This window comes from Talpa occidentalis, unplaced genomic scaffold, assembly GCF_014898055.3.
Source record: "Talpa occidentalis isolate TD23 unplaced genomic scaffold, MPIMG_talOcc4v2.1 talOcc4.16, whole genome shotgun sequence".
Lineage (NCBI taxonomy): Eukaryota > Metazoa > Chordata > Mammalia > Eulipotyphla > Talpidae > Talpa > Talpa occidentalis.
Window position 1 is genome coordinate 69,077,243 of NW_023601653.1, and position 20,768 is coordinate 69,098,010.

General features: G+C 43.4%; 1 protein-coding gene across 1 annotated transcript in view; it reads right to left on the bottom strand.

The window, feature by feature from the left end:
* LOC119247043 (uncharacterized) overlaps nucleotides 1-20,768 on the bottom strand; it is a 206,390-nt gene that overhangs the window by 24,832 nt on the left and 160,790 nt on the right. The window contains 4 exon segments of the mRNA XM_054696783.1: nucleotides 10,879-10,962; nucleotides 11,167-11,262; nucleotides 12,707-13,021; nucleotides 20,207-20,339. Of these exon segments, the coding sequence (XP_054552758.1) occupies nucleotides 10,879-10,962; nucleotides 11,167-11,262; nucleotides 12,707-13,021; nucleotides 20,207-20,339 (628 nt within the window).

Genomic DNA, 20,768 nt, shown 5'->3' on the forward strand with positions numbered 1-20,768 from the left:
CTCAGTTTCCCCAAATATACAAAGAAGCTCCTCAGTCCTTAATGGGGGCTTCCAGTGCCAGGAGGGGCTTATATAGTCCCACCCCCTGACTTTGCCATCTTTCGGAGCCAATAGAAACCCTGTTGAACATCATCCCTGCCATCAGACACTCCATAAATGGAAACTTTCTGAGGTTCAAACACCAATTAGATGCTCTATCTTAAATATCTCCTTATATGAGAGGCGAGGTTTTCTGACATCAGGTGTCATCTGTCCCCAGAGCGGACACAGAAAAGGTAGGTTAAAGAAAGATGCGTGACTGCCTTTTCTCCACCCTAGGGTATGGGGAGCCATGCTACTCATGTCGTCTGACAAAAGTCAGGGCAGATTTCTGAAAAATCAGGAATCTCGTTAGCTGACTCCTGTTAGATTCTCTTCATTTGTTTATGGCTAGTTTCTACCATTGCTAAAATACGCATTTAAAAGTAAAACTGCAAATACTGATCAATTACTAAATAACCAATTTGATGGCAAATGGCACTGCATGATACAAATATTACATTTTTTATAAAATTAGTAGTTCTCTGCCAAAAGGCAGTAATTCAACATTCGGCTTTACATTAACAAAGTGAAAAAACTTCTGGGAACAAAAGGCTGTAAACATCTCTTGGCCAAATTCCTTAAGAAAATTCCTGTTAAGCCAAGAGACCCATAGACAGCTCCTGCTAAATTTTTCCTGTTTGTTTAGGGCTAATTCCCTTGGATGTAACAATTGATATGGTAGCTGTTAGAGTATGCATTTGAAAATAGTCAACAAGGGCCTCCCCGGTGGCGCAGCGGTTGAGCTCTGGGTTGCGAAGCTGCCCACAGCCTCTGCGGCGCCGGTTTAATCCCCAGCTGCTCCCCGGTCACCGGAGGAGGGTCCCACATGGCGCGCAGACCTCTCCTGCCGCCCGCTGCTCCCCTCAGCAGTGTACTTCGGTCCTTCTGCCTGCTCTGCTCCCCGCTCTGGCTCTGGTGAATTCTCTCACCCTCCCGCACTTCTGACTGTACCCAGTGCTTGTATAAATAAAAAATAAATAAATAAATCTTAAAAAAAAAAGAAAATAGTCAACAACAATTTTGTTACTGGTTAAGCTAATATACATGGCAGCACAAATAATACATTTGGAAATAGTCAATGTTACAACTACTGATATGTCACATATTAAACATTTCGAAAGCCAAAAGCTATAACCATCTCCCGCCCAGTCCCTGATGAAATATTTGTAGTTCCTTAAAACAACAACCAGCAATCTCACAGAGAATGGAAATTTCCCGTGATCTTCAAGTTAGATACGGAAACTAGGCTGACTAGATAAGTAGAGGAGTGATAGGTAGAAAACTCTTTTGTTAGATTAGGAAACTTCCTCCCTTTACTGAGAGCTGGGGGCTAGGGAAGAGTCAGTGCGGCTTGCCTGACATTGACACCCTCCAGGCCCTTGGTTCCTTAATATCAAATCAATATTAAAACAGTATACTATAGATGATGATTTTTTTATAATAGCCTTCTGTTTTTTGCTTTAATCATTTGGTTATATGCCAGTCTAAACTTTATAGGTTAGTTAGAAAATATCCTGTTGTCTCCCTTCCCCCAGGTAACCTCCTGCCCTTTGTTTTCCTCTAGCCCTTAGTTAATCGTTCACCATGACAAACTTAGAAATGTTAGTTGCAGACACATAGGCTTTTTGCTAGTAATATAATAACTGTTGGGTTGTTTAAAGTAAATAACTATTTTGAAAACATTTGTTTAGCAACTGTGCCTTCTTTAAGACAAAGAATAATAAATGTCATAACCTCTGCAGGATGGCAAACAGACCTTTGTCTGCTCTTGAAAAAACATGTGATGATTGTTATCTTCCTACCTTAATGCATATGCTTGTGCACTCACAATTTGCTTAGTATAAATAAAGGACTGCTGAGACCCTCAGCAGGATGATGCCTGCACCCTGACCGAGTGTCCGCATCTCATTCCCCCTTCCCCCTCCCTTACCATTTCTCTACAATTGCGCCTATGCCTTCCCATCCTTCAGGAACCCCTGACACCCAGACTACTGCGGCTGGCTAGCAACACTAGGGGGTGTGGTTCACTGACTGGTTCAGCTCAGCTGGGATGGGTCAGTTGGTACTGATGGTTTCTGGCTCAGCTCTACCACCCCATGGGCCCAAGGGAGATGACTTTTGTTAATTAAACTACTTGCCCAGTGTCAACTGCCCAACATATTGAGGCTGCAAAGAAAACAGAAGATCTAATATTAACAACAAAAAATTAGGTGAGTAGAAAACTGTGATTAGAAAAATAAAAAATTCTAGGGGAAAAATAAGTTGAGATTAGCATTAAGGGGGGCATGATAATTAGCTTCATAAGGTGGGGCTCCCTTTTTTCCACTTCTGGTTGGTAAGTGAAAGCCTCATAAAATCCAGGCTGCTGATGCAACAAACATAAAGTCTGTATTTCCTTCCTTCATGTCTAAGAACTTCTTTGCCCCCAAAACTACCATGGCCAGTACGACACTTTACCAGGAATAAACACTATTTCCCTGGGACACGGTGGAACTACACATTATAATGTCATTACAAAATCCATCCCCATTTCACACTGTGGCAATCTGCATCTGGCAGCCCAGTCTGTACTGGTTAGTAGCAGGAGCCTTTCTGCTCCCTGGTCCTCATTGTCGACATTTCAGTCCCTCTGCCTCCTCTTCCTTCTTTCATTTTCATGAGTCACTTAGTCAACTTTCATATTCTTTTCTGGGCTCCTTGAGGCAGAAGATGGTGTCATTACAGTGCTTGGAAATGGAATAAGTTGAACACAAATTGCTTTAGCTCATCCTTGCTGTCAACAAAACAAGTGTTCATTATTTTATCACTTAGTAATTTATTTTTATTTAAATATAAATGACACATGTCATTGTGTCTATTTTAGGTGTATGTATGACACATTTGCATAAATGTGATCTATGGATTAGTGTACATATGGGTTTATACAAACATGTGTATCACAGACACACCACTAAATGGCGACACTACCATTTAATTAACACTTTTATCATGTTCCATTATAATCATTAATTTTTTGTGGTGGAGCTGCTAAGATCCAGTTTCCAAGCAACTTTGAAATTATAATATACTGTTGTTGTCCTAATCACCACACAGTGCATTAGATCTCTAGGGCTTATTTATCTATTTAGTTATAATTTTTTACCCTTAAAAGCCTCTCTCCAATAGTGTGTCCCCTTCCCCTGCTAATCGTCAATCTACATTTTGTTTATACAAGTTCATTTTATTTTTTAGATCCCAAATACTATTGATATCATCCAACTTTTTTCTTTCTCTGTTCAACTTATCCAAATTAGCATAAACCCTCGCTGGGTCTCCCCACTGAGTATAGCACTGGCTGTGGGGTCTGTGACCCTACCAGGACCCAGCTGTTTCCAGCTCCTAATTATTAAAATTAATATGACAGTATCTTTTGATTAAAAATGTACATTTTGGGGTGTTTAATGCGTGTGCTTTTATTTTCATTCTATTAATAGTGTTTCTTTATAACTCAAGTTCTTAATTTTAATAAATTAATAAATGCAGTGTATCAAGTTTTTCTCTTGTAATTACTACTTCTTATGTTCTTTAAGGAGAACATTGTGTACCCTATTTGCTTCCTCCAGGCACATGGCCTACAGGTAATTTGACCTTATTTAAAAGAAACTGAGGAGACTAGAAGCTGGGCCTCCATCCCTTGAGGAATGGTCCACTCACAGTTTACTCTTCTTCTGTGGTAGGAGGGTTCTGGATAACAAGCTCCTCCTCCTCGGCCAACTCTGAATTACACAAGAATTTCCCTGAGTCCTGAGTGTTGGCAAAATCTCTGCTGAGGGTTTCAGAATCTGAGTGATAACACTGGTTGACAAAAATCTCAAGGTGAAAGAGGCTCAGCCCTGCTCTTTGCTTCTGTCTGAGAGTCTGGCTCCAAAAATCCTCACTGTCTTGGGAGCTCTGCAACACTTTCAGACACTATTGGATTATACCACCTCTCTCAGATCATTCTCAGTATTTGGCTTAAAATAGAAACATTAGCATTGTCAAAGACAGAACTCTCCACACGAAGGTAAACTCTAAATTATGATGCCATGACTGTCCCACTACAGAGTTAATCTTAGACCCCACCACTAGATTATTATGTAGTTTAATTCAGCTTTCTGCTGTTCAACCCCACTAACACTCTGACCTCGCTACTCTGCAGGAAACCAGACCAAGGTGCTGCCCCTGTGCACCTAGAACCTGTCCCCAACAATATTCTCTGCAGCCTCAGAGGAGGGTGCTGCCTGCTGCTTAGGTGAGGGGCCCCTAGCACCAGGAATCCCTCTCCTTCGGGGTTAGAGCACCCCATGACCTGACTCTCTCCTCAGACAGCACACAGTTCCACCTGGTGAATGGAGGCCATCCCTGCGTCGGCAGAGTGGAGATCCTTCACCAGGGCTCCTGGGGCACCATCTGTGATGATGGCTGGGACCTGCGTGATGCCCACGTGGTGTGCAGACAGCTGGGCTGTGGAGATGCCCTCACTGCCATGGTATCCGCTAAGTTTGGGGAGGGATCAGGGCTCATCTGGCTGGATGAGGTGAGGTGCAGGGGCAGGAACTCCCTCCTGTGGGCATGGAGAGTCCTGGAGGCAGAGCAACTGTAAGCAATATGCCTGTAAAATATTGTCTTAAAAAATAACATCTGGGAAATACAATCTGACAATTTATTTTAGTAATGCTTGTTAATGTAGAAATATCTTGGAAATAGGTAGTCTAATCCAGGAGATATTGAGATTTGGATATTTTTCTGTCTTATGCACTTCAAAATGAAATACTGGCCTAGGAAAAGACCCCTTAGACATGGAGTGAATGTTTAGCAGCCATGGCACCCTCAGGTGAACAGGTATTTCACTTTTACCTAGCCACCCAATTGCTGTGGTTTTAATCTGAACCTTCAGCTCAGAGGCCCAGTGCCCCAAGCAAGTGTTATGATGATGCTGAACATGTGCCAGTCCCTGAGGTTCCTTCTGCATCTGGCATGAATGAGGGACAGGTTTCCCTGTAGAAGGAGAATTGATGAGGGTCACTCAGACAGGTGAAGAGGTAGTTGTTCTGTGATCTTTCACCTCTGTCCTGTGTAGGAAGATTTGAGCTCCACTGGGTCTATCACCCTGTATATTAAAAATTTGTGTGACTTCATATATTGACACTTAAAACATGCATTACCTCAACCACATCATTTCCTTAAACTATCAGTTGTCTTGATAGGGAAGAAACATTCATAGTTTTGACATCCTAACAATTTCCCCAATATGTGTTCATAAAGGTTTGTAGATTATTTGAGCTTTATTTCCCAAATCTGACAATGAAATGACTTAAAACTCAGAATTTGTGACAGCCATGAGCTGTTCTACTCCAGTCATTTCAATGTGCAAAGAAAATGCTCATTGTCAGAGAGGAAGTCCATTGGATTGTTGGAAGGGGAGAATGTGATGGATGGATGGGTATGTGGAGTTTTGGAAACATAAGTAAAGGCTACTAGCAGCAAAGATATACTGTCAGGAGGAGCTGATCTTCCTCTGGATCTTCTCTTCTATCTCCTTATCCTTGATAATTCAGACTTGGAAAATGTAAAAGGAGAAATTCTTACCTTCCTTTGTATTATTCTTCTCATTCTTGTGTCAATGGCTGCTGACCAGGAGAACCAGTATACAGGTCTTCATAGAGCACCTCTGGGTGGCCACAGATCTCTGATGATTCAGAGACCACATACACTGGGTGCTTATAGGTTTCCCTGCTCTATCTCTTGCTATAACTAATATGAAATAGTCTGAACACCCTGAGCATTTCTGGGTTTCCAGGATGCTTTGTCATCACCATCCACTGGTCCTGCTCCTCCCTGAGCCACTGTCTGTCCCCTTGTCACAGTTGTTTGTTTTTTTAAGAGGCATGTTTTATTTATTTATTTATTTATTTATTTGTTTGTTTGTTTTGTTTATACATGCACTGGGTACAGTCAGAAGCGCGGGAGGGTGAGAGAATTCACCAGAGCCAGAGCGGGAGCAGAGCAGGCAGAGGGACCGAGGTACACTGCTGAGGGGAGCAGCGGGAGGCAGGAGAGGTCTGCGTGCCATGTGGGACCCTCCTCCAGTGGCCGGGGGGCAGCCGGGGATTGAACCGGCGCCGCAGAGGCTGCAGGCAGCTTCGCAACCCAGAGCTCAACCGCTGCGCCACCAGGGAGGCCCCCTTGTCACAGTTTTAATCAAACTTCTCTTCATGGTGCTGGACTCTTCTTGGCAGGTCACTAGAGGAGCAATTAATCCTGAGAAAGGAGGAGACAGTTCCCAGCTGCTCCCTGCACATGACATGTTGAATGAACATCGTCCCTGGAGCATCCTCAGTGCTGTTTCCAAAATGATTTTTAAAACTGAGATGAGGCTGCAGATGTTATAATTGCCTGTATTCTGATAGAGTAGTGTAGACCTGTACTTGTATAAGAAATTGCTCAAAATTAAACATTCTGAATAAAGTACTTTTTATTTGTTGCTAATTTAGTAAGTTTCACCCTAATTGCTCTTACACAATTGGTCCTCAAACACACTTTTCTTCAAGGAAATAGGTGAGTGATCTGACTTTTCTCACCTCCTCACAGGCAACTCAAGGTGTACTTTGTCCAGATTCATGAATGTTCCAGGTGTCACTCTTCTTAGACAAGGGACTCTAACTTGGTCCCTGCCTCCAAAAGAACCTGATCTGTTTAGGGAAAGCTGACAGACTCCATGTTGTTGGTCCCTAAAATGATTCTAAGGAAACAGCTAAGGGGGCTGATGAGAGAAGCTGAGCTCCACATGTGGGCAGCATCATGGATTCAGCTCAGGGCTTTGTGACTCTAATGTAGCTAGTGTTTTCCAAATTTTGATTTAAGGAAGTACATGGGGAGCATTTGAAATAAAATGATCGTACTTGTAGTTGGTGCATTTTGGAAAAGTTTTCCATTATTTCATGGACATTCTTGGTAGTACTTATCTTATTTCCAAAAGTAGTTATTTTACAAAGACCATGAAACCTTGATGAAATCTTCTGAAGTTAGAATGCTGTAAATGTTCACTCTATTGATCTGCAGATGACTTATTTTGAAATGTTGCTGTAGTGATAATGAACCAGAAGAGTTTCCAGACAGAAGAATTTCATTGTTTGACTTGCCTGCTTCCCTCCCTCTAGGTCTACCTCCCCTCTACCTGCCTTGATGCAACTGAAGTAAATAGGTGAGGATGATTGGAACTGGGAAGAAATACAGCTACTTCAAAAGGGGTTGTAATGATGAAGTTCAATTGTCATGGGCTTAAATAAATGGTCAGAGCATGGAGTAGAAAATAGCTGTTAAAGGAAAAGGGTGGAAACCATCAGGATTTATGAACACCAGGAGGTGTAATTTCATAGAGAAAGGGGAAATTGAGGATGTTGGAGAATAAAAAGAGAAGATAAATGGTGTTGTAAGGAGTTGACTTTTGACATTGGTATTTCATAAACCTGTTGGCAAAATTAGAAAAGCTGCAACCATTTCCCTCCTGCCCGATCCACCCCATTCACTTTGAAACTCCTTTGTGGGTTTTAGCAAAGGAGGCCAGGCACTCTTTTGGAATATTCAGTTAAATGTTTCTCTGTAGGTATTAAAGAGTAAATACTTAGCTCAGGGCCAGATTTCAGGTTTTTATACTGTTCCAGAAAGTGTGACATTGCTTGCACATAAAGGAGGCAAGAATGTAGGATGAGAGGACTCCCTGGTGGCACGAGGGGTTAAGATGCAACACTATGAAGCCATTCGCAGCCAATGCAGCACGAGTTTGATCCCTGGCCAGGGAGGCAACCCACATGGCGCAGCAGACCTCTCCTGACTTGCTCGCTGCTCCCTTCATCAGTGTATTTCAGTAGATCTGCCTTTTCTGCTCCCAGCTCTGTTCCTGGTGAATCCTCTCACCCTCCACACCTCTGGCCTGTACCCTAGTTCTTGTATGCATAAATAAATAAATCTTTAAAAAAAATGTAGGATGAGGGAAGTTATACATGGATAGTTCAATGGAATTTGCACTTGGGGGGTAGAGTGTGATTGAAGACAGAGTTATTCAAAGTCAGTGGGGTCAATATATCTGGATTCTTAACAACACTTGACCTTGAAGCTCAGGGTGTATGTTATGAAGATTTTCCTTTCATTACAGGCCCAAGTAAAAACACTGCAGTAATGAAGAAGACAGAATTTTCATTTATTAGGGAAACAATATAACAGAGGAGTCTTTGAAGATTTATTTGATCCAAAAATGGTGCTACATGGTGCTAAACTCAACATCATCATACCCAGGGTCTTCTTGTCTCAGGACCAATGGGAGTCCTCTCTCCCCCATGCCAGAGATGACAGCACCTCCAGGAGACTGCAGAGAGAGACCTGCAAGGTGATGGAAAATCTGGTTTCAGTGGTGACAATAAAAAATTCTTTGGTAGAAAGAGATTAGTGCACAAAGACTACAGAGTATCTGTGAGACCCAGCAGCTCCTGAAAGGCTAACGCTGCTTCTTCCACTCAGCTACTCTGTGCAAAGTCATGTCTTGCTCTTGACAGCTGAAAGGCATTGGGGCAATAATGGTGAGGACTGGAGAAGAGGGTGAACACTCACACGCATGTGGTCTGATTTCATTAGGAATGGGGACAGGAGGTGATTCCCCTAGATTCCTCTGTCTTGGGGATTGAGGAATACCACCTCAATACCAGCCCAAGTTAGACCCAGAAATCTTCAGGAGAACAATCTGGGTTCTCTGTCAGAGGACAAAAGGAACAACTCAACCACATCCCATGGCCTCCTGCTCCCCAGGCCTCACATGCTCACACATAAGCAGAGGCCTAGTCCTAGGAAGGTGGTTTTTCATCTACAACTGAAACAATTCAAGAAAATTATCTCTTAGTATCATTCTACAGATGAGATTTTATTATTCTAATTAGGGCTTTTGAACATCTGCATTAATAACAGTCAACCCCAAATTTAAACATCTGGATATATGGTTCCCACAAACAATTTTTTCTAGCTTTCAAATTTAATTTACACTGCTATTGAAACTTTCCAGATTACTTCTCACAATCTGAAAAAGCTCCCAAATTTATTGTCAGATCGTAATTCTCAATTGGAGGTGTGAAGAAATTAGAATAAAGCCTTTGTCACTTATACAGGAGTGTCTGTATCATAATGATAGAAGAAATGGACATGAGAACACAATATGTGTCTCCTCTCAGAAGAGATGAAATAGACAACATCCAAGAGACACCTCCTCCAGGTCTAGAGGGCCCCAGATGTTAATAGTAAAGATAAACTGACTATTGACAAATCCAAATTCATCCTCCCCCTGACAAGGAAATGAGGCCACTGGTGACAGAGTGACACTCATCTGGCTGGGAATACCCTGCACCAGCTTCCTCCTCTGGGGAAAAAAAATAATCCCTACTCATTACTGGAGAAGAAGGAATTCCAGGAACAGGGAACTCTTCAGCATCATTATAACCATCCCAGTGGCTCTGACATGCTGTCCTGGAGGCTCTAGAAATGGACAAGGACTGAGGCTGGACTCGGGGATGATCAGTCCTTTCTACTGCAGAGATTAGGACAGCTGATATGTATAGCTCTAGATTGCAGGGCTGTCTCTGACATATATTTCATCTCAATATTTTCAGAAATTATTTGACTCTTCTACATATTCTAGTATACTTTCCTACCATGGCTTCTCGTGCCATGAAGCCAACAAAAACTATTGTAATATGAAAACTGGTACTACATTCAAGCACATGCTACAGACTTGAAACATATACTATGTACAAATCAATGTTTTAGAGTGAATTGGGACAAGAGAACCCACCTGTCCACATGCCTCTGAGTCTCTGGGAAACACAGAGCAAACAGGAGAAGGAAGCTTGGTACCTCTCACTCCTAGACAGGCAATCCCTTATCCTGCACCAAAGGGGCCTGGGTTTCACTCCACTGATATAAGGATGTTTTGATATGAGGTTTCAATTTCCAGGATCCCCCTGACATGTCACATGTCTCATCCCAAGAGCTAGCCTTAATCACTATCTGGGAAAGATCCAAGAGGAACATTCTCCTCTCTTAGGTCCCTTGTCAATAAGAGTTTCTGGTAGCTGGTAAATAAAAGCACCAGCAGTCCATGTTTTCTTTTATTTATTTACTTATGCATGCAAGAACTGGGGTACAGGCCAGAGGTGCAGGGAGTGAGAGGATTTACCAGAAAAAGAGTAGGAAGCAGCACAGGAGGATCTACTGAAATACACTGCTGAAGAGAGCAGTGGGAGAGACAGGAGAGGTCTGCTGTGTAAGCTCCCTGGTGGGGGATTGAACTCGTGCTACATTGGCTGCAGATAGCTTCATAATGCTGGGACATAACCCTTTGTACCACCAGGTACATGTTTTCTAGTGCTTAGCAAAATCAATTTTGGGGTCTCAGTATGTACATGACCCACCAATATCATACCATGTCATGTGCAAACCACACTTACCAAAGCTCACCATGGAAATTCTCAGAATGTCAGTTTCAGATATTACTGAAAAAATGGCCTTTCAGTCTATAAGAATTAGATGTATGTCTGCAACTGATTAGAAGTAGCTGTGGATACAGAGAACTGGGCTTGATATTTTCCTTTCTGAGGTGACAGAGTGGGGAAAGAGAACAAAATATTTTGTGAAGAAGACAGGAGAGAATCCTTCCATCCTCATCACAGAAGTTCTCTTCAGAAGAGATTCCTCCTTCTCATCCCCACAAACCAAGGGAAAATCAGTGTCTCCTACCTGGGGCAGATCCAGGGTCTCCCTTCTTCTCATTGTCCCCTGTGTAATACGGCAGCATAGTCGCTGAGTCATTAGTCAGGTATCCTGGTGGGGGGAAAACATCACAGACAGAAAATGTTTGCCATAATAGGGGCCTCAGTGTCAAGGTTCAGAAGAAATCTTGAAGCTTCAGAATTGAAGGGAGTGGTCTGATGTGCCTGCCTTGGGAGGAGGCTGAGAGGTTGAGTCTATAAATGTGAAGGGAACCCATGGACAGCTGAGGAACAGCAGGGAGGGCTTGGGGCACACCTGGACTGTCCAAAATGTCCTCCTTTTCTGGTAGAGCATAGTTATCAATCTCCTGGTACAAGGCTTCATCCATGACATCTTCGAAAGCAGGTGAGGCTGCAGAAAATGGCACGAGTTCAGAAAAAAGTCCTGGAGACAGTCCCTATACAAACAGGTAAGGCACACGGTGCTCTGTAGGGGCACCAAATCAGGGGGTTCCCTCTGGTAGCCAGAGCCCCTTCCTGAGCTCTGTGGGACAGAGACAGCTTTCCTGACACTGATGGTGACAGTTACTCAATTCCCACTGACACTGTTTCCATAGTAAGTCATAATTTTTGAGAGGTTTTACATTCAACCAAGGATTCAGCTGTCTCAAATCTTGAAGGCTACTGTAGAGAAGGTGCTTTTTGCCAGACTGTGAGGGTGGAGACAATGTGGGGCACTTTTCTTGGTATCATAATTGGCTCAACACCTTCCCACAATAACCCTTTAGCATCCCCATGGCCCACCTTTGTGTTCTGCTCTCCCTCTGTGCACCTGAATCCCCAGGATGACCAGGACCAGAAGGAAAAGGGTCCCCAAGATGATGCAAAAGACCCCAGTCAAGGAGTTAATGCCACGGGCAGAAGCTGAGTCATATCTGCTGGCTGAGGATAGAAGAGGGTTGTGAGGTTGAGAGAGGGTTGTAGGTCCAGGAGAGCCCTTCCCCACCTGCCCTTCTCTTCCTCATCCACTGAGTCCTCAAGACCATGAAGTTAGCACTCAGATCCAATGCCTGGGTCTGAACCCAAGATGTGTCCATACAGATCCTGCCCTGAAATGTGCCAGCTATCTTCTGTATCATTTCTAAAGGATTGCTAGAAAGTGAAATGGATGAAGTTTAGGAGCATTACAGCTGCCAGAGTTATTAGGACTGTAATGCCTTGTCAGTGCATGGCTACTTAACCTCCGAAACTGAGTTATACAAGTGTTTTGAAGGAAATTAGAATGTATTTTCCAGTAGCAATGACAGAGAATCTGTGACCCAAAGTATTTCATCCATAGCTTTTTGGTTTTACTAGCAAAAGAACTATGAATATTTATGCTTAAGTTTAGAAAGGAGACATGAAATTTGGCACAAATCCATACAATTCTCTGATTTCTTCAGTGGTACCATCCTGTGTCTCTGCTCTTACTAACTCAGTGCAATACCGCACTCACACTATCCAGAAACTATTAATCAGGGAAAGAGCATCCCACTAATAGCCTCACTGAACAAGAGGAGATAGTGTGGAGATTTGTGTAAGTTTATCTTACAAAAAGGAAATTATGAAAGAATCATAAAAATTGATTTTAATCATGATGATAATAGATAAAATTGTTTTGTCAGGTAAGACCAAAGAAGAAGGAAGGATGAGCGATTTCTTTAGGAGTGAAGGACGCTCCTCTTTCGCAGAAGCTTTGTGCCCTCGGGTTTATGGAGGGCACAGACCTCTCTGGCCATCTATCTCTGCTGTCCCAAAAACACCAGCCTCCTAGGAACTTTCTATTTCCTCAGCCCCTGAAAATGCACTAACCATACCTGAGCAGATGACTCCTGCATCCTCGAAATGAAAGCAGTTGCTGATCCCCCAGCTCTGGGACCGGCACTTCCACACATGGGACTCCTTTCCTGTGCACTGCAGATTGCTCAGCCAGATGGGCCCTGATCCCTCCCCGAAGTAAGCATAGGTTCTGGCCTCCAGGGCTTCTCCACAGCCCAGCTGTCTGCACACCACGTGGGCATCAGGCAGGTCCCAACCATCATCACAGATGGTGCCCCAGGAGCCCTGGAGAAGGATCTCCACCCTTCCGGCACAACGATGGCCTCCGTCCACCAGGCGGAGCTGCGGGCTGTCTGAGGAGAGAGTCAGGTCAAGGAGCATCTAACCTGGAAGAGGAAGGCTGCCCTGGTCCTGGGAACCCTTCGCCTGAGCAACTGGCTGTGCCCCCCTCTGAGGCTTCAGGGCCTCCTAATGTAGATATAGCAATAGGAAAGAACAGGGCTCCCCGGTGGCGCAGCGGTTGAGCGCTGGGTTACGAAGCTGCGCTCAGCCTCTGGTCCCCGGCTGCTCCTGAGGAGGGTCCCACATGGCGCGCAATCAAGTGCAGAAAATGACTGCAGTGCATGAAAATATGGAAAAAGGAAAGAACAGGAGAAATGGAAAACAACTAGTGAGCAGTCTGAGAGAGCAGGTGTGACCAGACCTGTCAGAGTAACCCTGATGTAGAGTCTACACGGCATCTGACAAGATGTCCCGAAATGTCAGACTCTTTGCCCTGAGCAGATAAATGAGAGTAGAGTGGCTAGAGAGGGCTTGTAGCTGGTGGTATCCCTATAAATCACACCCATTTCCGTGCTATTGAATAAAGGGAACTGTTGTGAGCTTATCAGAATCCACTGGAGGCAGCCCAGGAGACCTGTTTCCAGTTAGAGCTGCTCTTGTCATAGTCACTCACAGCTGAAGAATGAAAGGACCATGAGACAAGCCAGGATTTACCCAGAATATTTCATTTATGGTTCTAGGCTCCAAAATGAACTTCTCCTTGAGTAGACGGGGCCACCTCACACGGGAGACGACGTCAGATGAGACTAACATTGGCAGAGACAATGGGCATCACACATCTGCTTCTTCCCTGAGACAGTATAATCTCTACTTGAACTTCATGTCAGGAATTGCTATTATTCAAATTTTGGAGTTATTCAGTGTTTAGGAGAAAATATAATGTATCCCTAATCCCACCACGGAGTAGAATCAGGTTATATTCCTGGGTTGAAAACATTCAAACAGATTTGACTTATCTGTCAAATACAGTTGCTGTATTATTATTTTCTCCTTTCATATACAAAAAAATAGATACATTGAGAAGTTAAATAATGTGTCAGTATTGCAATTTAAATAAGGATGAAAGAGAGAATAAAATCTAGAGCTTCTATAAATAAAATAAAAAATAAATAAAATAAAAAATGGAGGAGTTGTAGGTTTTATTATCTATTCCATGACTGACTTAAAGTAAATGCTGGCACTGGAGTTTGAAATAAGAGATCTGAGACCCACAACATAGAGCAGGTTTTCTTGCAAATATATGCCTGGTGTACATGTTGTTCAGGGCAGGAGGCCAAAGAGCTATGTCAAAACTCATGGAAAGCAGAGTGGCTAGTCCTTTATTCTCTTGGTGCTGAGCTACCAATATATCCAGGCTCTCAGCTGAATTCTGAGTTCACAGAATGCCCTTGCCACAGGCACAGAGAGAGGCAGAGGTAGACTGAGGGTCACCTAAACTGCCAGGGAGGCTTGTTCCAGCTCAGGTCTGGGTTACAGTTAGATATCTGGGTGCTCAGCAGCCCCAGCCCCACCTGTCTAGCTAACAGAAAATAATGCTTCCAGGTGTCAGAAAAGATATCTGGAGTTTCTAATTTTTTTGATATTTTATTTTATATAATTCTTACATCATTTTTCATTTTTTCACAATGTATGCATTTTCATTTTGGTTATATTCCCCATACAATTGCACCCCCCCCCCTTATTTTGACCCTTGTCATTCCTTTCCCCACCATCCCTCCTACCCCTCGTAGTGTGTCTCTGGTTTATAGTTGCTTGTTGATTTTGATTTTTACTTTGTATCAATTAGTCTTTTTCCTGGTCCCTTATTTAGGTTTTCTAAATTCCTGCTATGAGTGAGACCATCCGGTATTTTTCTTTTTCTTTCTAATTTTTAATATTAAACATAAAGTTACACGGCATGTAGAAAGATGGGCTCACATTACATGATGAAAAGGAAAGCAATATAAGAGAAGTTAGAAACACACATAGCAGATGAGAGTTTTAACTATGATTCATGAATTTAATTAAAAAAAGGCGGGCAGAACACAAGACCATTAAAAATGAAGAGAACCTAACATCAAATTGTAAATACATTAAAGATATCAAAGTAACAGTTGCCAACTAAGGAGGAGGACAGATAGCAACAGAGAATGGTGAAGTTATATTTGAAGAGATAATGGTTGAGAATTTTCAAAAATGGATGTAAGCTGTAACTCACATTTTCAAGAAGCTCAGAATTCCAAGGAAGATATGAAAACCCCAACACCTTGTAAAGCTGATAAAAATCAAAGCAAAACAGGAATATCGTAGTTTAATTTTTTTTAAAAAAAGGCCTAAAACTGGAGAGAAAAGGCTGTAAAGCAGGTGAGTCAATTAAAAGTAAATGGTATATATTAACAATATCAGCGATTGTATTTAAAGTAAATGCATCAGGTACTTCAATTAAAAGCAAATCAAGACAAAGCAACAAAACTTGAGTAAATGTTACCTGTCTAATATACAAGGACAAAAGACAGTTGAAAATAAAATGATGGGAAAATATGTATACTATGGAAACATTGTTAAAACCCACATTGGATGAGTATCCTTTAGACCAGATGAAAAACAGTAGGTAAATGGGAAATATTTTCCAAAATATTTCTGTGACTCTGTTCAATGAGACAAACCTCTATTAAAGCAGGGACTTCACATTCAGAAAGGATGACAGGGAGCGGCAGGTCCAGCTGCACGTGCCAAGCTCAGGAGAAAGTCAGGGCTCTTTGGCACCTGATACCAGGTCTGCAATTAAGCAAGGAGATGGGGCAACTCATGTGCACTGATGCTTTAATATGTGAGCCTGTGCTTGAGTCATACGCTCTTATGAGATTTGTCTCTGAGAAGATCATGCTTGTCAGAGTGAAGTGTAATTTCTTCTTGGTAAATGTACTCATTGCACTCACAGTCAGAGAGGGCCAGAATGGAATCCAAACCAATTTCATATTTCATTTTCAGAGTGCACTTCTCCCCTAAGAACCTGAGAAGCCTGCAAAGGGACAGCCGTCCTCAAAAGGTCATGTACCAGGAATGAAAGTTTCAAGAAATGTAAGTGTGGAGCAGACTCTTATTGAGAGGAGAATTTCCCGAAGTAGAAAGTGAAAGACTTCTGAGTGGAGGGGCTTGAAATCAGGAGGAAACAGGGAACTGGGAAGGAGTAGAGAGGGAGGAGCTTCTAGAGCAGCCAGGCCCAAGTCCCACACCTGAGAGACATGCTGACCAGGATGTGCCAGATCATTGTCACGTCAGGGCTCAACCCTGATATCTTGGGCTCTGCGGGTCAGGGCCCAGGGGAGAGCAGATGCCATGTAGGATCTGGGGGAACTACAGGGAGAAAATCCACTTAAGGACATTCACAAGCTCAGGGCTCTTCCTCAACAGCAGACCCTGAGGATGTCACAGGCATAACTGAGTTCCCACTGGGAAGGAAACACTGGCCAAGAGGGGCTCATCCTGGTCTCACAGGCCACATCCCTCTTCCTACAGTTCTTATCTCAGTCCACCAGGGACACCCACATTTGCATCAGTTTTTCTGTTTCCCCCTGGGGAGAAGGACCATGGAGCAAACACGTAGGAAGGTAGAGAGATAGAGTCCTGCCAGCACCCAGTGCTGGGGAAGATGACAGCAAAGCAGAAAAACGTTTGAACTGTGGGTTTGTGGGGAAGAAAAAAGCAAGGTACAGGCAGGTTTAGATTGCAGGTGCAGGGGTGTCTGGGGGGGGTAATTAAAGTTTCTATTTGGAGGGTTTTCTTTAAAGGTATCCATATCTGCCCTCATCATAGACATGTACACACACAGCAGCACCACCATCACTTCACCACAATCCAGTTGTCTGCCTTAGAGTGTGATTCTGTGGACTCCTTTCTAGAAAGCTGACATCCTTGGCAGACATGCTCCAGCTCACACATTCATCCTTCACATGCTCTTAAAACTCCCCCTTTATCTCTCTCTTTCTCTCTCTCTGTTTCGCTGTCTCTCATCTTTAGGGTAACAGAACAGAAACCCACAATCCTGATAGGGAGACACAGTATTGGGTGCAGGATCGAATCTCAGTCATAATCCATTCATAATCCTCAGTCATAATCCATAATCATAATCCTCAGAAATTCACTCAGTCATAATCCATTATAGGAAAACTGGGAAGTCGTCTAACATTTTCAATGTTTGAAGCATTATTGAGGGGGACTGAACACAAATTCTGGTTAATCTAGAACAAGCTTTGAATATGGCCAATATCGTACAGCCTAGCTAGAAAAGCAGAGTCCCCTCAGGAGAAAAATGAACATTCACCATCATTAAAGATGACATTTGGTCAAAACCAAGGGGTCAACAGAGAGGAGTTGCATTTGCAATTCCAGGGCTCTGAGAACTGAGGCAGCATCTCTGCTGATCTTAGGGAGGGAGGCTCCGCTTACCTTGGGCACTTGCTAGGACAGCGGAGAGGAGAAAATTAAGTCCTGGGAGAAAACAGTGTCCATTCATGGTAGTTCTGATCCTCATGCTATCAGGTAACAGACTCAGTTTCCCCCAATATACAAAGAACCCCCTCAGACCTTACTGGGGGCTCCCACTCCCAGGAGGGGCTTATATATTCCCACCCCTTGACTTTGCCATCTTCCGGAGCCAATAGAAACCCTGCTGAGTATCGTCCCTGCATCAAACACTCCATAAATGGAAACTTTCTGAGGTTCAAACACCAATTAGATGCTCTATCTGAGATATCTCCTTATATGAGAGGCGAGGTTTTCTGACATCAGGAGTCATCTGTGCCCACAGTGGACACAGAAAAGCTGAATTAGAGAAAGATGCATCACTGTCTCTTCCCCAAGGGTCTGGTCCAGTGACTCGTTCAGCTGCTGGGAGGGGTCAGGTGGTGCTGATGGTTCTGGGTCAGCTCCACCACCCACGGGCCCAGGTAAAGAGGACTGTTGGTAATGAAACTACGTCTCCTGTGCCAAGTGCCCAGCATGTTGTGGCTGCAAAGAAACAAGAAGAATCTACTGTGAGAACAAATAGTCAGATGAGTAGGAAACTGGTTTAGAAGGAAAAGTCCTTGGGGGGAAAAACTGAGACTGGCATTAAGGGAACACAATCACTAGCCTTATGGGGGGGGGCTCCCCTTTTTCTATCTGGTTGGTAAGAGAAAGCTTCATAAAATCCTGGGTTTCTGATGCAACTGTATAAAGTTTGTTTGTCTTCCCTTCCTTCACTTCTTGCCTCCAGAACTATCATGGCCAGCACAGACACTTCACCAGGAATAAACTATACTTCCCTGGGACATGGTAGGACTATACATTATAACATAACTACAAAATTCACCCCCTTTTCACACTGTGGCAATCTGCACCTGGCAGCCCAATCTGTACTGGCTATTAAGGGGGTGCCCTTCTGCTCCAGGGTCCTCAATGTCGACATTTCAGTCCCTCTGCCTCCCCTTCCTCCTGTCATTTTCATATGAGCCACTTACTCGATTTTCATATTCTCTTCTGGCATCCTTGAGGCCAAATAAGATGGCCTCATTACAATGCTTGGAAATGGAATTCATTGGACACAACTTGCTTTAGTTCATCCTTGATGACAGCAAAACAGCCTTCATCATTTTATCACTTAACAACTTTTTTATTAAAATATAAATGACAAGTTGGCCTCCCTGGTGGCACAAGGGGTTAAGCATAGCACTGTGAAGCTATCTGCAGCCACTGCAGCACGATTCCGTCCCTGGCCAGGGAGCTACCCATATGACACAGCAGACCTCTCCTGTCTCTCCCCCTGCTCCCCTCAGCAGTATGTTTCAGTGAGTCTGCCTGTTCTGTTCACTACTCTGTCTCTGGTGAGTCCTCTCACCTCCCCCTCTCCACACCTCTGGCCTGTACCCCAGCTTTTGCATGCATAAATAAATAAATCTTTAAAAAATGTGTAAATGACAAGTGTCACTGTGTCTATTTAAGGTATGTATTGATATGTTTATATATGTATCATGTATGTATTAGTATATATATGGATTTATACATATACATGTATCACATACGGAGGTGACTACTACCATGTGTTAGTTAACACTATATCATGTCCCATGATTATTATGTTTTTTAGTTGTCATAGAACAACTAAGATCTAGTTTCAGAGCAACCTTGAAATTTATAGTATAGTGTTGTTGTCCCTAATCTCCACACAGTGCATTAGATCTCCTGGACTTTTTCATCTAGTACTTACAGTTCCTTACCGTTAAAAAGCATCTCTCCAATAACCCAACCCATCCCCTGGTAATCTCTACACTTTGTTTATACGAGCTCAGTCATTGTTAGATTTCACATACTGGTGATATCATACACTATCTGTCTTTCTCTGTCTAGTGTATCTCAATTAGCATAAACCCTCCTACCACACTGCTGCAGGAAACTAGACCCAGGTGCTGCCCTTGTGCACCCACTGCCTGACTCTGCCATCAGGCTCTGCAGCCTCAGAAGAGGATGCTGCCGGGTGCTCAGGTGATGGACCCCCAGCACCAGGAAAGCCTTCTTCTGAATTACATGCCCCATTGTCCTGACTCTCCCTCCTCAGAGAGCACACAGCTCTGCCTGGTGGACAGAGGCCATTGCTGCACTGGCACAGTGGAGATCTTCACCAGGGCTCCTGGGACACCCTGTGTGATGATGCTTGTGACCTGCCTGATGTCCACGTGGTGTGAGACAGCTGGGCTGTGGAGAGGCCCTCATTGCCACAGTCACTGCTCACTTTGGGGAGGGAACAGGGTCTATTGACTGGATGAGGTGAGGTGCAGAGGCAGGAGCTCGGCCCTGTGGGCCTGGGAAGCCCTGGAGTGATTGTAAACAAGAAGCCTAAAAACACTGTCTTAAAAAAATAACATCTCGGAAGCATAATCTGACTACTTTAGTTATCTGAATACAAAGTCTTAATCAGGAAATATTGAAATTTGGATATTTTGCTGGCTTATGCAATCAAAATGAAATATTTGGCCTAGAAAAAAGACCCCTAGAACATGGAGTGAATGGATCCTTTATTTAGGAACCATCAGACTCGCAGGTGAACAGGTATTTAGCTCTTACCTAGTTATCCTTTTACTGTGGCTTTACCTGATCACGTCCTGTACCCTTAGATCCCTCAGCTCAGAGGCCTTATGGCCCAGGCAAGGGTTATGATGCTGCTGAAGATGTGCCTGTACCTGAGGCTCCTTCTACATCTGAGAGGAGAATGTGAGGAGGGTCACTCAGACAGGAGAGTGGGGGGTAGTTGATCTGTGATCTTTCACCTCTGTCCTGGGTAGGATGATTTTGAGCTCCCCCAGGCTTCTCATCCTGCATATCAAAATTTGTGCCACCTCATGTGTTTACAGAAAATCCTCTAAAATATCTTCCTTAATGCTGTCAGGTGTCTTGATATGGAGGAAACATTTGTCGTTTTGACATCATAACTATATCTGAAATATGTGTTCTTAAAGATTTGTAGATTAATTGAATGAATTTCCCAAATCTGGCAATGGAAGTACTGCTGGTAACACTTTTGTACTCTCGTGTATGTGAAAGGAGATTGGAGATTTTTAAAAAATAGGGCAGTTTAAGAATTAATGGGGCATTCTGGGGATGCGAGATGCACTGTGAACATATTTTAGCACTACTATGTGCAAGTCTATATGAAGTAGCTTTAACAATAAAGCCCTGGTATTGCACTTAATAATCAGAATTTGGGACAGCCACAACTGTTCTACTCCAGACATTTCAGTGGAC